Source organism: Delphinus delphis, chromosome 19 (genome assembly GCF_949987515.2).
Source record: "Delphinus delphis chromosome 19, mDelDel1.2, whole genome shotgun sequence".
NCBI lineage: Eukaryota > Metazoa > Chordata > Mammalia > Artiodactyla > Delphinidae > Delphinus > Delphinus delphis.
The window spans coordinates 55422857-55436507 of NC_082701.1; the positions used below are offsets into that span (position 1 = coordinate 55422857).

At 41.5% G+C, this 13651-nt stretch overlaps 1 protein-coding gene across 1 annotated transcript in view; it reads right to left on the reverse strand.

Annotated features, from left to right (window-relative positions):
- Window positions 1-8015: 8015 nt before the first annotated feature.
- LOC132414800 (heparan sulfate glucosamine 3-O-sulfotransferase 3A1) overlaps window positions 8016-13651 on the reverse strand; it is an 87841-nt gene continuing 82205 nt past the window's right edge. Inside the window, exon 2 of the mRNA XM_059997702.1 lies at window positions 8016-8704. Within this exon, the coding sequence (XP_059853685.1) occupies window positions 8083-8704 (622 nt within the window). The 3' untranslated portion in view covers window positions 8016-8082. The remainder of the gene's footprint in view (window positions 8705-13651) is intronic.

Genomic DNA, 13651 nt, shown 5'->3' on the forward strand with positions numbered 1-13651 from the left:
AATATTGAGCTGCATGTGCTGTTTATATATTTTGGAGATTAATCCTTTGTCCGTTGATTCGTTTGCAAATATTTTCTCCCATTCTGAGGGTTGTCTTTTCGTCTTGTTTATGGTTTCCTTTGCGGTGCAAAAGCTTTTAAGTTTCATTAGGTCCCATTTGTTTATTTTTGTTTTTATTTCCCTTATTCTAGGAGGTGGCTCAAAAAAGATCTTGCTGTGATTTATGTCAAGGAGTGTTCTTCCTATGTTTTCCTCTAAGAGTTTTATAGTGTCTGGTCTTACATTTAGGTCTCTAATCGATTTTGAGTTTACTTTTGTATATGGTGTTAGGGAGTGTTCTAATTTCATTCTTTTACATGTAGCTCTCCAGTTTTCCCAGCACCACTTATTGAAGAGACTGTCTTTTCTCCATTGTATATCCTTGCCTCCTTTGTCATAGATTAGTTGACCATAGGTGCGTGGGTTTATCTCTGGGCTTTCTATCTTGTTCCATGGATCTATGTTTCTGTTTTTGTGCCAGTACCATATTGTCTTGATTACTGTAGCTTTGTAGGATAGACTGAAGTCAGGGAGTCTGATTCCTCCAGCTCCGTTTTTTTCCCTCAAGACTGCTATGGCTATTCGGGGTCTTTTGTGTCTCCATACAAATTTTAAGATGTTTTGCTCTAGTTCCATAAAAAATGCCATTGGTAATTTAGGACCATTTTTTTTAAACAGAATTTTTTTTTTCAGAATCCAGAAAAGATAACGGCCTTACAGTCAAGGAGTGAGAATGCCAGGATTGCAGAGAAAATAGGAAGAAACACACAATTCAAGGGCAGTCATCACTCCTCCGACATTGACAAATGCAGCTAAGTGATAGAGGAAGGAAAGGTTTGGTGGCCAGCTAGCACTGATTCTTATTAATAAAAGCAAATTTTGGTCACAGTTTTTAGTGGCCTATGGGAAATAGGTAAAGCAATTGATTTAATGATAAGCATTTTAAGAGACAGAAGAAAAATAATTGTGACAGCTCCAACCATAAAATGTTTCCAGACATTTCAGTTGGACTGAGCTTGACAGTACAGTTTATCCTGTGCATTTTTTAAAATAAATGAGAAAATTGAGGTTTAGTGGTACTGAATGATTCATGCAAGAGTTCATCATTTCTGGTCAAATCAAGACTGTTCACAAAATAATCCACAGGACATGGGTTTTCATCTTTAAGGCACAGAAAAAGCTGATGAAATGAAACATCTTTTTTTTTTTTTCTTTTTTAAAGGAAGCTAGGGTTAAGAAAATGGATGGAGTGGGCAGGTCATGGATTCTTTTCAAGGCATATTTAACTTTGAAGTGTGAGATAAATCTAATGACTATATAATCATATTATTTATCATTACGGCTCTATCCCTGGCCTCAAACAGTGAGTGGAGAAAAAAAATTTAAGTAATGTAGGAAATGAGAAGGGCTGCTTAGGAAGGGTCAGGCAAAGGCAGACTCAGCACAGTTCTAGACACATAGCAGACATCACAGTGGCCAGAATAGAAATAAAGGAGGGGACAGTAAAAAGGATGACGATCAGGCTAGAGAAACTGGAGCCAGAGTCAATTAAATAATGAAAATGTCGTAGGAATAAATGGGCCTGAACAAGCAGGGAACAGACTGGCGAGAGAGCTAGAGACACACATCGAAGGACTGATGAGGGAAACAGACTCTGGGCATTGTTATCACACGGGAGATTTGCAGCTTAACTTAGGACACAGGATGATGCTGGTCAAAAGAGATCTGCTTCCAATTTTTCCGTGTATTCATTATATATGGCTCAGGCTAGCGGAGTTTATCATTCAGCTCATACGGAACTTTTTACTCAAATAGCAGAGGCCAAAGAGTCTGAAAAAGAGCTCATTATTTACAGCTAGATGGAGGAAGAGCTAAACGTGTTCAACACAATCATTTCACAGTTGGGAGCCAATGCCGTTCGGTGCTTTTGCATCTTAGTGGGTAAGAAGGGATCAGAAAGCTACATCCCCAAGAAAGTTCTCAATTCCAGACGCTCAGACGCTAGTGGGAAGGGGATTTTTCTCTAAAGAGGACTTTTCCGAAAATGAAAAGGCACACTCTAAGAAAAGGTAAAGTAGATCAAAGAAGGGAGAGTCAAGGCCAAGTTGGGAAATGAAAACAAGGTATCGTTCTGGGGCCAGATGGTTACAAAAAGGGAAAAGCGACAACTAAGAGTCTCATTGAAAAGAAAGGCAGGAACCCAAAAAATAAAGATGCAAGATGACGTTTGGCATAAAGATTTTGATACAAGAAAGTATTGCAGGGTAAAAGGTCACCTAGAAGAAAGATGATATGGAAGTAAGAAGGGTGGGAAAAAAGGGGTGAAAAGATATTTGTAAGTTATTCAGTTGAGGGGAAATGTGGAGTGCGCTGGAAATGCTGAAGAGCTGTAATAGCCTAAACTTTTTTTTTTTTTAATTTAGAAAGAAAAAGAAGAAAAAAACTGTTCAGGCCTAAATATAGTATAAAAGTGCTTTGACTCATTCTATATAAAGGTAAGTTATTATTATTCTAGAATATTTACTTGGACTTTTCATGACAAAGTACAACTGATCTGGGGTTTAAGGGGTAAGATCAAGTGGTCTGAAACAAGAACTATGTTTTGCTCTGAAGGTATCAGTTGATAGTAACTCATCAGGAACTCTGTTCCCTCTGAAAAACTGCAGTGAAATGACTGCAAAATTTTCTTGCTTCCTACTGTTCCCTAGTTGAACAGCTGTTGCAGGCTTGAAATAAAGAAACCTGAGCTTAGATAAGGCTTTGTGGGAAAACAGGTGGGAGGAAAATGCCATTGCCCAGACCAGAGGCAGACAACCTTTCAGGAGTGGAATGCCAAGTTGCTGACCCTGGTTCTTCAGGTCAGGGATGAAGGGCAGGGCCCTGGGAACCTGGGAGGTTCCAAGAACACCTCCAGCTCCAGTCAAAAATGTGCCCACAACTTTCACCTCTGTTTCATCCATCTTCCTTTGGGCCCTGTTTTCCTAATGCAAGTATTCTCTGGGAAAATGAAACTCATCTGACCTGCATCTGTCTGGGTGTCTACATCAGATAAACAGACTACTTTCCGTAGAGCTAAAGCTCAGAGCAGTTGCCCCAGGTGGACCACAAGGTTTTCCCCACGAATCTGAAGCGTGAAGTGGACACCATCAAGTATGGTGCTTCTGATGAGAGGGCAGAACTTAGACCAGTAGGGTTAAGCCCGTAAGGACACAAGGGAGCAGCGGACACAGGCAGGATGGGGGGAGAAGTTACTTGAGAAGTGAAGGAAGCGGGGGTCTAGGAGGTAGGAGGGGAAAAGGCACATCACTTCTCTTTGTGATGAAAACAAGCCCCCAAGGATGGTAAACACTTTATGATTAGTATAAAGTGACTTTGGGGACGTGGACCATAGTTGGACAACGTCTAGACCAGACAGTAACCTGAATGCCCCTGAGGAGTTATCAGTTAGCGCCAACCTAGGAATCTGGCCTCATCGTGTACCAGCCAGGAGGAGCTAACGAAGGATGCCATTTCTCATCACATGTGATCCTTCGAATATACCTAAAATATCAGACCCAGGAACTGGGGGATGAAAAGGACTCACAACAGAATGTATGATCCCTCTGTATTGTTACTTTTTATTTTGACAGTAAAATTAGAGGAGAATTAAGATGTTGAGCCTATAGCTATTAAAAGAACACAACCAACTGTTGGAAATTTAACTAGATAATTAGGGTTATAGCCTGAAACATACTAACTAAATATCCTAAATGTCCCACGATGGATTCATATATTAGAAGCAATTTCTATTTTCAGTTTTATTTCCTCCTGACGTAACGAAAATCCATTATTTTGTTACTCTGTATTTGAGGTTGCACTGCCTTGTAATTTTCCAAAATTCATTTCTTTAAGCTTTAAACGAAAGACCTGCCATTCCACAATTTCATGATGTGACAAACAGGTCTGTACTTTCCCTGTCCATGGTTTTCACCATATAATTGAGGCTCTGGATGCAAATCTGTCTTCACGTCGACGAAGATATTTCAAAGACCATAAATTCTGCAGTAGCGCTGACGTTTCTTGATGTTTGGGTTTTTAAAGTCCCCTTCTTCCTCAGTGATTACAGGATGCAATAGGAGAACAGGTGGGTGTTTTATTTCTACACTAAGACTTTCACTGGACGGTGAGCCATATTTTCTTAATTTGGGGAACCATACGATTGTCTCTTCCTTGATTCTGTGGTGGGCCCATACAAAGACCTGGGGTTTCTAGAAAATGTGGCAGTAAGAATTCATCTTCCTTTGCTATTACTCAGCCATTCAGGGCCAATTGTAAACCATAGCACATCTATCTGGATTTAGCTGGTTTACAGAAGTCGAGCCATTTACTTCTATTACTCGACACTTGGTTGTGTCAGGTGACAAGAAATACTGTCATGGCACTCTCATGGAGGCAAACTGAAGCTGCAAGACTTGAACTTGAAAAAGACTTCAGAAATGTTTTATCAGAATGACATTTTTCCACCCGAAGCTGACTGATTCCACTTCCCAGAAATGCAGTGATCCATTTGTTACAAGCTGCTCCTGTATCTCAGTTGTAAAAAGCCCAGCTCAGCGATGCTTCTCTTTAGTACTTCTCTTGACAAAGCACACCCTTAAACACTGATCTAGTTACTATAGTGGAGTCACTTGCAGAGTTAGAGAAGGAAAGGTTTTCAAGAGAAAACCTAGAGCGGTGAGTGAAAGAATTACTAGCCAAACCTTAATTAAAGTCTGGTTTGGACACAGACTAGCTGTAACTGGTGTACTTCTTCGTCAACTGGAAACCTCAGCACTACTGAGGTGCTGATGTCTATGTGTGATAACAAAGAATTATCACACATTTTGGGTGTGATAATACTTTGTTATGAAGGCTCTCATGTACATTATTAGATGGCATCTATAATCCACCATGCTTGGGACCCCCAAATATCTCCAGACATCACTTGGAATGAAAAACTGCTTTTCGTTGAGAGCCACTGTCTTAAGTGTTAGTTTTTGATCTGTACGGTGGAATGTAAGTGGAGAGTAGGTGTTGGTTTAAGGGGAGAAGATGTACTTAGGGTAATCTGCTACATTAATATAAGCTATTATCGCTTTATAGACACATTTATTCACATATTAAATGTTGGTTATCTTCATGGGTAACAGATTTGGCAGGTCTCAGCTGACAGAACAGGATGCAGGTGTTTAGAAGAAACGTATCCTCTTTACAACTGTAAAATCAAGAGTTAATTTAGAGACACATCAGTGTTTTAAACCCCTGCATAACCAGCTAAAGAAAGGACTCAAGTGCCAAATGGGGATTTAATCCGCATTACCATTCAGGTTTATTCTAACTTTGAGGATTTTTGAAAATAAGAAAATTACAGTGGGATTAATACTTCTGGAATAATAAATATCTGTTCTCTAGAAGCTTATTAATCTATAGTTAATAGGACAAAATTAATCTCCCTTAAAATTTCTTAGTTACTGGAAGAATTTATACACTATAGGTGTGGCCTCAAAAGCAAACGATTCAGAATGAAGCTGTAGACCTCTGGTTGTTCCCTAAGAGGGGTGAGCTTGGAGGAAGGATGATTACAATGTTCAAATCAAGAGCACAGCCTATGATCTGATGTAGCCAAATGGACGAACGAAATCCGAGGCCAAGTCCGTGTACAACAAGAGGAAGTACCACATAAAGGCAGAAATGGAAAATTCCTGTTCTGAGGTAACACTGACCCAAGATCTTTATACACTTGGCTGGGATCTAAAACCTCTACCACTCTTATGAAATCTTAGAAGTTAGAAGGCTTTCCTGGAATGCTCTGTAGTCATTCATTTTAAAAATCATATGACCAAACAAAAAATCTACATGCAAGAAGAGGTTCTTTGCACTCAATTCTGTTCTTTTATTATTTCTTAACACAAAAAGATGAAGGTTGCTGAATACAGTTGTCAGATGCACTTGTGTCCCTGTGCAAAAGCCACCTTCGCAGGAGGTCCGGCACATGCTTATTAGGGAGTCAGAAGCACAAACGTGAGTTAAGAGAAAAGACGAAAAGAGTTTAAAATGCGTTTCTTGTTGCTGGTAGTGATGATTCAAGTAGAACAAAAAAACAGGCTGTAGCATCGGGAAACTGAGGGCCTAGAAGGGAAGGCTGTCGGCTGGGAAAGGGGACCTGGATTGGGGGTTTACTTAACCCCCGTAAAAGAGAATTAATAAAGCCAGAGATTTAGAGCAATGATAGAATAGCTAGAAACTTAAACTTTTTTCCTTCATTTTAATCCCGTGTTAGACGTCTCAAGAAATATTTACTTCACCCGATGCAGCATCTATGTCAAATGCACAATGAAACTGCATATTTTAAAACAACTTTAGTTTCTTTTGATTGACAACACTGGAGAAGAATATTCTTTTAGAATACTGGAGTGGCTGGTCCTTTACATTTTAGCAGATATGGAAAATTTCCATGAGATTGGAGACATTTTCCTCTTGGGTTTAAACCTGTAATAAAAATGTTGCTGACAGACTAATTATGAATGTTTTATATAGTTTGTGCATATGTGCTCTTCTCTAAACCAACTTAATTCCCATTAATGCTAATCTCGTTAATGCCCACTCAGAGAGGAGAGGAATACTCTTAATAAACTATTGATTTATTTGAGCTATCTAAATGGGGAACAGGCAGCAACAGATGGGAGAAGAGGAAAAATCACCACTTTACCCATATCTGCACTTCTTGTTTTCCAAATATTAACGAATATGAGGTTATAACTGGTACAAAGAGGAAATGGGGAAAAATAAAGTGACAAAGTGACAGCCCTCCCTCCACCCATGAAAAATTGGGGCCTTGTAAATGAGATGTTGATTGACCTTCTTTTAGTACTAGCTGCAAGTTTAGAAATAAGATACTACAAAGAGAGGCAGATTTTCTTTGTTAAAAAAGAGGTTTGTAAAATGAGATTCATATTTGTAAGCTCTTACTGAAGTGGGTTTTTCTTTAAGAAAAAAAGGAAAATACAGTCAAAACAAGAATAGGTAAATTCTTCTCCTACCACACCTTGTACTCCTAGTGTGACTGGCCATCTTGTTCTCCATACAAGGATCCAATAATTTCTCTCAACTTCAATTGAGTCGAGATATCCATGTCTTAGGGTGCTTTAACAACCCAAGATTGGCTCTTAAAAGATGTTGTGTTCAAGACAGAGTGGTTTCCTTGAGTACAACTGTGTAAGGTGTCTGAGTGCCATAGAGGCTAGCCTAGAACTTAGAAAGCAACAGGAAACCCTCTCTGTTGGTCCCCAAACTAGCTAACCATTTCTAAAGGCTGTCTGTGCCTTTCCCATTCTCACTGGAAAAAGTGGCACAAAATAGGGAACAAGTGGAAGGTAAGGTTTTGTCCATAGTCCGCCATCCGGCCTTAGGACACATCACTTAAGCTCCCTGAGACTCAGTTTCCTTATCTGTAAACCGGGGGTAATAATCGCCGTGCATTATGTTATTATATCACATCTGAGTGTAAGGATCAAGAAAGACACTGTACTTGAAAGCCCTGTGGTAACTGGGAAGTGATGTGCAAACATACAGAATCACCAACTGGGAAAGGGGTTAAGAAAAAGTGGCACAGGAGAAAAACTACAGGGAGAAAAACATAAGGGTAGACATCAGTCTTATCCGGGCTTTGTTAAAAAAGGAGAGAGAGCACGAGCTATACCCTCAGGAGTTTCTTAAGAGTTTTCACGGCAGCTGATGCTCATACTTCATAACAACTGTGCCTATAAAACATGAAGTGAAAATGGAGAGAATTTAGTTAGATGCCTGCACGTTTCCTTTTTTGTTTCTCCAGATGTTTGCGCGCACAGTTGTACATGACGGTGAGGGCGGAGGCGAGAACAATCTCGAGAACAATCTCTTTAACAACATTCATGGGAAAAAAATACTGAAATATCAGCAGCGCAAATATTAAACTGCCTCTTCTCTACCGATTGGTAAAAAAATATATTATCTTCTGATATTTTTTTTTCTTTTTAAATTATAAGGTTATCCGTCCCAGCCGAAGTCGTGGCCCGTCATCTGGTAGAACTTGCGGTTGAAAGGCCGGTAGAAGTCGCGCAGCCGCCGCAGGACCTGGCCGTCGATCTCGGGGTGGGGTCTGCCCTTGGTCTTGCCCAGGCAGTGAGGGCGGCCGCTGCCCTCGGCCTTCTTGAGGCAGGGGAAGCCCTTGGTCTGGTTGAAGTAGAAGTGCTTGTCGGAGATGATGCGCTTGAGGCCCAGGAAGTCCTGCACGCGGCCCAGCTCGCCGGCCGGGTCGCGCACCAGCCGCTCGCCGCTCACGAAGAGCAGCTGGCGGGCGGGAAAGTGGCGCAGCCAGCGCTCCAGGTGCTCGGCGTACAGGCCGATCTGGATGGCGCTCCACGCCCGGTCCACGAGGCCCGCCGTCCGGTTCCTGAAGGCCAGGCTCTCGAAGCTGGGGATGTCGGGCCGCTTGGACAGCGTCTGCGTGTAGTCCGAGACGGCCCTGGTCACCGGGTCCCGCACCACCACCAGGAGCTTGGTGTCCTTGGACATGGCCGAGATGCGCGCGGGCGCCTCGCGTGTCACGAAGTAGCTGGGCGTCTTCTCCATGGTGATCTGCCCCTCCAGGGTCCTCGGCATCAGGTCCCTGAGCGGAGCAGAAAGGCACGTTAGGGCCTGAAAACTGAGCGCCTTCCCCTGATTGCCACCGCGAGCTCCTTCCCAGCAGAGGGAGGGTCTTACAGACCCGGAGCCTGAGTTGAGGTACTAACTGCTCCGCTTACTAGATGTGTGACCGTGATCGCGGAGAAGTTGCACAGACGCAAGACTGTGCACCCCTGGCTCCTCGCGGATGTACTTAATGGGAAATAATAACACTACCGATCTCCTACGGTTGTTGTGATGATTAAACGTATTCATCTACCTCAACAGCTTAGAAAAGTGCCTGGCATAGAATACGCGCTGTGTAATTTTTATTTTTTATAATTATCAACCCACAAGGCTGTAAGAAAATAACCTTGATCTAATTCTTTAGGTGAATTAGGATAGTGTAATAAACACAATTGTATGACTATGGGATGGTGTTAAAATACCCTGAGCCCTTTCTGTAGTTTTCTAACAAAGCAGTTACAGTCAACATAATACCATTGCATAGTACACAAAGTACTTCTCTTTATAATTCCTGAATTTTCCTGTAACAAGACATGAAATAATCCATCTTTTATCTAATAATTTCAAATGCCATCCTTCCAGTAGTCTGAGTATCTTGGTTCCTCTTTCCATTGGCCCAGTTATCACATTATGGTATATTTTCATGTATATCAAAGTAAATTCTGACTCTGTTGTTCAAAACGTTCTGAATGATTCTTGTCTGTTTATTCTTCCAGATGAATGTTAGAATCACTTTGTCCTGTGGAAAAAAGAAATCCTGTTGGAGTCTTGATGGAGCGGAGATTGCTACCTAGCTCAAGCATGCGTTCCTGCTGAGAAGTGATGGGTCTCGAAGCCAGTCCAAAACTGTGAGTAGGAGAGATAAAACCTATTTATCCTTCCAAAAGTGTACTGCCATTAAAGCCACTATTTATTATATATATGAAATACATATATATATTTTTTCTAATTTTAAGGCACCGTCTTGCTAATTCCAAGTTTTATAAGAAATAGACATTGTTCAAGTCAATATTAGATAAATGTATTTGGGAGATTTATTGCAATGACAAAATGTATTTTGTCCTTTGATCCACTGATCCAAACTGGTAAGTACCCTAATATTAGATTCACTTTTATTCCTGGAGTAAACCCTATTTGATCATGGTATATTATTCTTTCAATATAGTCCTAGACTTGATTCATCATTATTTTGCTTTGGATTTGTCATCCATATGCATTAATGAGATGTTCCTGTAGTTTTTCTTTTGATCAATAGCTTAATCAATTCTGAGAACATGAATTATTCCACAAATAAAATGAGAAATGTTTCATATTCTTCTATATCCTAAAGAAGTTTCAATAGCAAAATAATTTTCTATTCCTTCAAAATTTGATGGGTCATCTACAAAGCCACCTAATACTGGTACTTTTGGGGTAGAGGGTAAGAAAGGGATTAGAATCTTCAAGTATCTTTTCAGTTTCTTCTGTGGTTATTGTTTTTTGTAATACTCTGCCTCATCTTGTGTCAATTTTGGCAATTAATATTTTTCTAAATGAATTATTTTGAAGTTTATCTCAGACATAATATCAACTGGTTCATAAACACTCTGGTGCCCATCTGCATTACGCCCGGCACAGATTCCTCAACAGTTGTGGCCATAAGCCACTGGTGCTGTGTTAGTTTAATGACGCACGTTTTCTCACACTTTTGCCTTCTTTGATATTTCAGTCAAGTTATCTTTACTTTTTTTTGGAGGGGGAAATGATAATTAGATATCTCATTTCTGTTGCTTTTTTCTTTGTTGTTTTAAAAATCTGCAATTCCTTCTTCAAAAGAACTTTTAATGTGTGCCCATTCCCCATTTCTTAAAAATGCCTGAAGGTCTGGGTAGGATAAAGCGAAGACCAGGGAGGTCAGTGTTGACACAAGGGAGACACAGACTGTCTTTACTGCCGACGCAATGCTGGAGCCAGTGCGTGACATGAATTCACAGATTTCACCACCGTATGTACATATACATGCGCACTGTACATATATATTCCCTTCATGGAATTGAGAAACAGGCTAGGCCAACCTACTTTGGAAGTTCAGTTACACTTTTATAAGATGAGCCAGGAGATCTATCCAGAAACTGTTGGACTATCTCAGTGAAGAAAATTGGCTCAAAGGTGTGAAAAAGTTTTGGACTGTAAAAGCAGGCATCAGGCATCACTGAAACTACAAGAAGGAGTATCTGGTGATTTTTTTTAAAGTCAGCATTCTTGCCTCCTTCCCTATCATCTCTGACTTTTAACCACTCGACCTCATATTTCGGCCAGTAAAATAGAGATAACATACTTCACGTGGGAGCTACTGGTTGGTAATCTCAGCCTTCCTGCCCTCTGGCCCTGGGGAAAAGCACAGACTCCCCAGTAGCCTTTCAGCAGAGATTAGAGCTGCAGAATGTGCCATTCCAGAGGAACTATTACCAATATTTCTGAAAAAAGAAACCATATTTTAAATTATCTCAGTAGGGTAGGAAAAAGAGCTATCCAAAATAGGAGGAGTTTGAAGAGGAAGCAGCTAAAATAGGATTTCAGAGGAAAAACACATTAATTACTGTCATCTACAGGATGAGGAAAGCTGACGGGTTTAGCATCCCCATTGGGATGGGGAGTCGGGTTAACTATGAACTCTCTGCAGTCTACTTTCCTCAAAAACAAAGACGTACAAGTGTAAATAAATCCTCAATGAGGCTTACGTTGTAGAGCACAGTTGTTTGGTAAAAGGATTCACAACAGAATTCTTTAAAGAGCAATCTCCCTTTTAAATTCTACATTCATTTTCTTACTGCAATTTGAATTTTAACGTTCAGAAAGGAGATCCTCTATCACATAAAACAAAATGCACATGTACTTTGGAATATCGTATTTCGAGGTGTTTAGGCAAACTTAGAAATCTTCCTTCCTTACCAGAGTGAGGCATGTACTGTGACTCTGCTCTGTGCAAGGGCTCGGCCTGGGATGGGCGATGAAAGAGCCATCCCAGTACGATGAGAGCTTTGCAGAAACACCAGGCATGCGAGGGGAGCAGAAAGGTGTACGCAATGAGAAGACATTTGAGGTTTGTCTAAGGACAAGCTGGGGCGGAGGGTGAGAAATTCCACTGAACAATGGGAAGGGGAGGTCCTAGGACGCCTTAATTTCCAGGCAAACAGTATTGGCTATTCCATTCACTTCTCCATAGTGAAAAGAATTTGGAGACATTTATAGTAAGTATAGGAGAGGAGAAATGGGTAGAAACTAGAATAATAAAGAAAAATTAGAGACGCTTACTTGTTTTCTCCTGAAGATGACAAGGAGAAGAAGGAGTTTTACAAGCAAATGAAGGATTATTACCAGGTGTGTCCCACACATTTGTTCTTTGTCCCCAAAGAACAAAAGGAATTCTCCATAGCCAAAAAGTAGAAGCAACACAAATATTCACAGAGGGCTGGATGGGCAGGCAAATGTGATCTCTCCATGCAGTGGAGTAGTATTCAGCCCTAAAAAAAGAACAGGATTCTGACACCTGCTGCAACGTGGATGAACCTTGAGGACTTTATGCTGAGTGAAGTAAGCCAGACACAGACGGACACAGATTGTGTGATTCCACTTGTATGAGGTCTCTAGAGGAGTCGAATCCACAGAGACGGAAAGTAAGATAGTGATCGCCAGGGCCTGGGGGTGGGGGGCCGAGGAGTTCGTATTTGATGGGGACAGAGTTTTAGTTTTTCCAGATGAAAAGAGTTCTGAAGAGTGACTGCTCAGCACCGTAAATGTACTTACCGCTGTTGACCTGGACACATAAGAATGGTTGAGATGGTAAATATTATGTCTGTTTTACCCTGATTTATTAAAAAGAGAACTCACCCAGAGGGCAAAGACTTCAAATTGCATCAATAGACTTGAATTAGATAAATGAATCTTTTTGGCTTTGCAGGTAATTAAACACTAGCATGAGGTACCTGAAGAAGATGGTGGCCTTGCTTTCCTCTTGCAAGACCAAAGGGGAATATAATCATGATGAGATTTTATGGAGCTGAGATCAGAAATATTTGTGGCCTGTGTCATTTCTCATTTCCTTTTTGTTTACAGTGCTTCTGATTTTTTAACTACCAGCAGGGTGACCATGTGCTACTCCTAACCTTTCCAATCTCGCCAGAAAAATCAAGCCAAGAGCTTGGGAAATCTGGATTGTAACGAAGTGTCAGCACGAAAATTTCTACGAGGAACACACCCAAGCACTGCTCTTAAGAAAGTGACGCCCAGTGTGCAGAATTCCCAGCAGTCGGGAGAACCCCATTCCGTCCAGATAACTCGGGTCCAGGGGAGATCAGAGACCCCCGGGCGTGTTCCTGGGACGTCCACACACATGCTCGCTTGAGGCCTCCTGCTGAGGAGGTCTGGATGGTAAGGAGGCTGATGTGCGAGCTGTGAGCTGGCAAAGCCGAATTCTCTGGAAGGACAGAGGCTGGCTGGTTCTGGTAGGAGAGATGAGCTTGGCTTCTCAGGGGCAAAACCCACCTGTAGTGTTAGATGTCAGGACAGCTGTTGCCTTTGTGGAGGGGGGCGCTTATTGACCAAAAGGGGCCACAGGGGGCTTCTGGAAAGTCAGGAATATCCCAGTGCAGGACCTGGGTGCTGGTTTCACAAGTGTATCCACCTTGTGAAAAGTCACCGAGTTGTATGCCAGGATCTGTGTCCTTTTCTGAATGGTGCTATACTTCAATAAAAAGTTTACGACACTTACAGAGGGCGGAGGGGAAGATGGCGGAAGAGTAAGACGTGGAGATCACCTTCCCCTCCACAGATACACCAGAAGTACATCTACATGTGGAGCAACTCCTACAGAACACCTACTGAATGCTGGCAGAAGACCTCAGACCTCCCAAAAGGCAAGAAACTCCCCACGTACCTGGGTAGG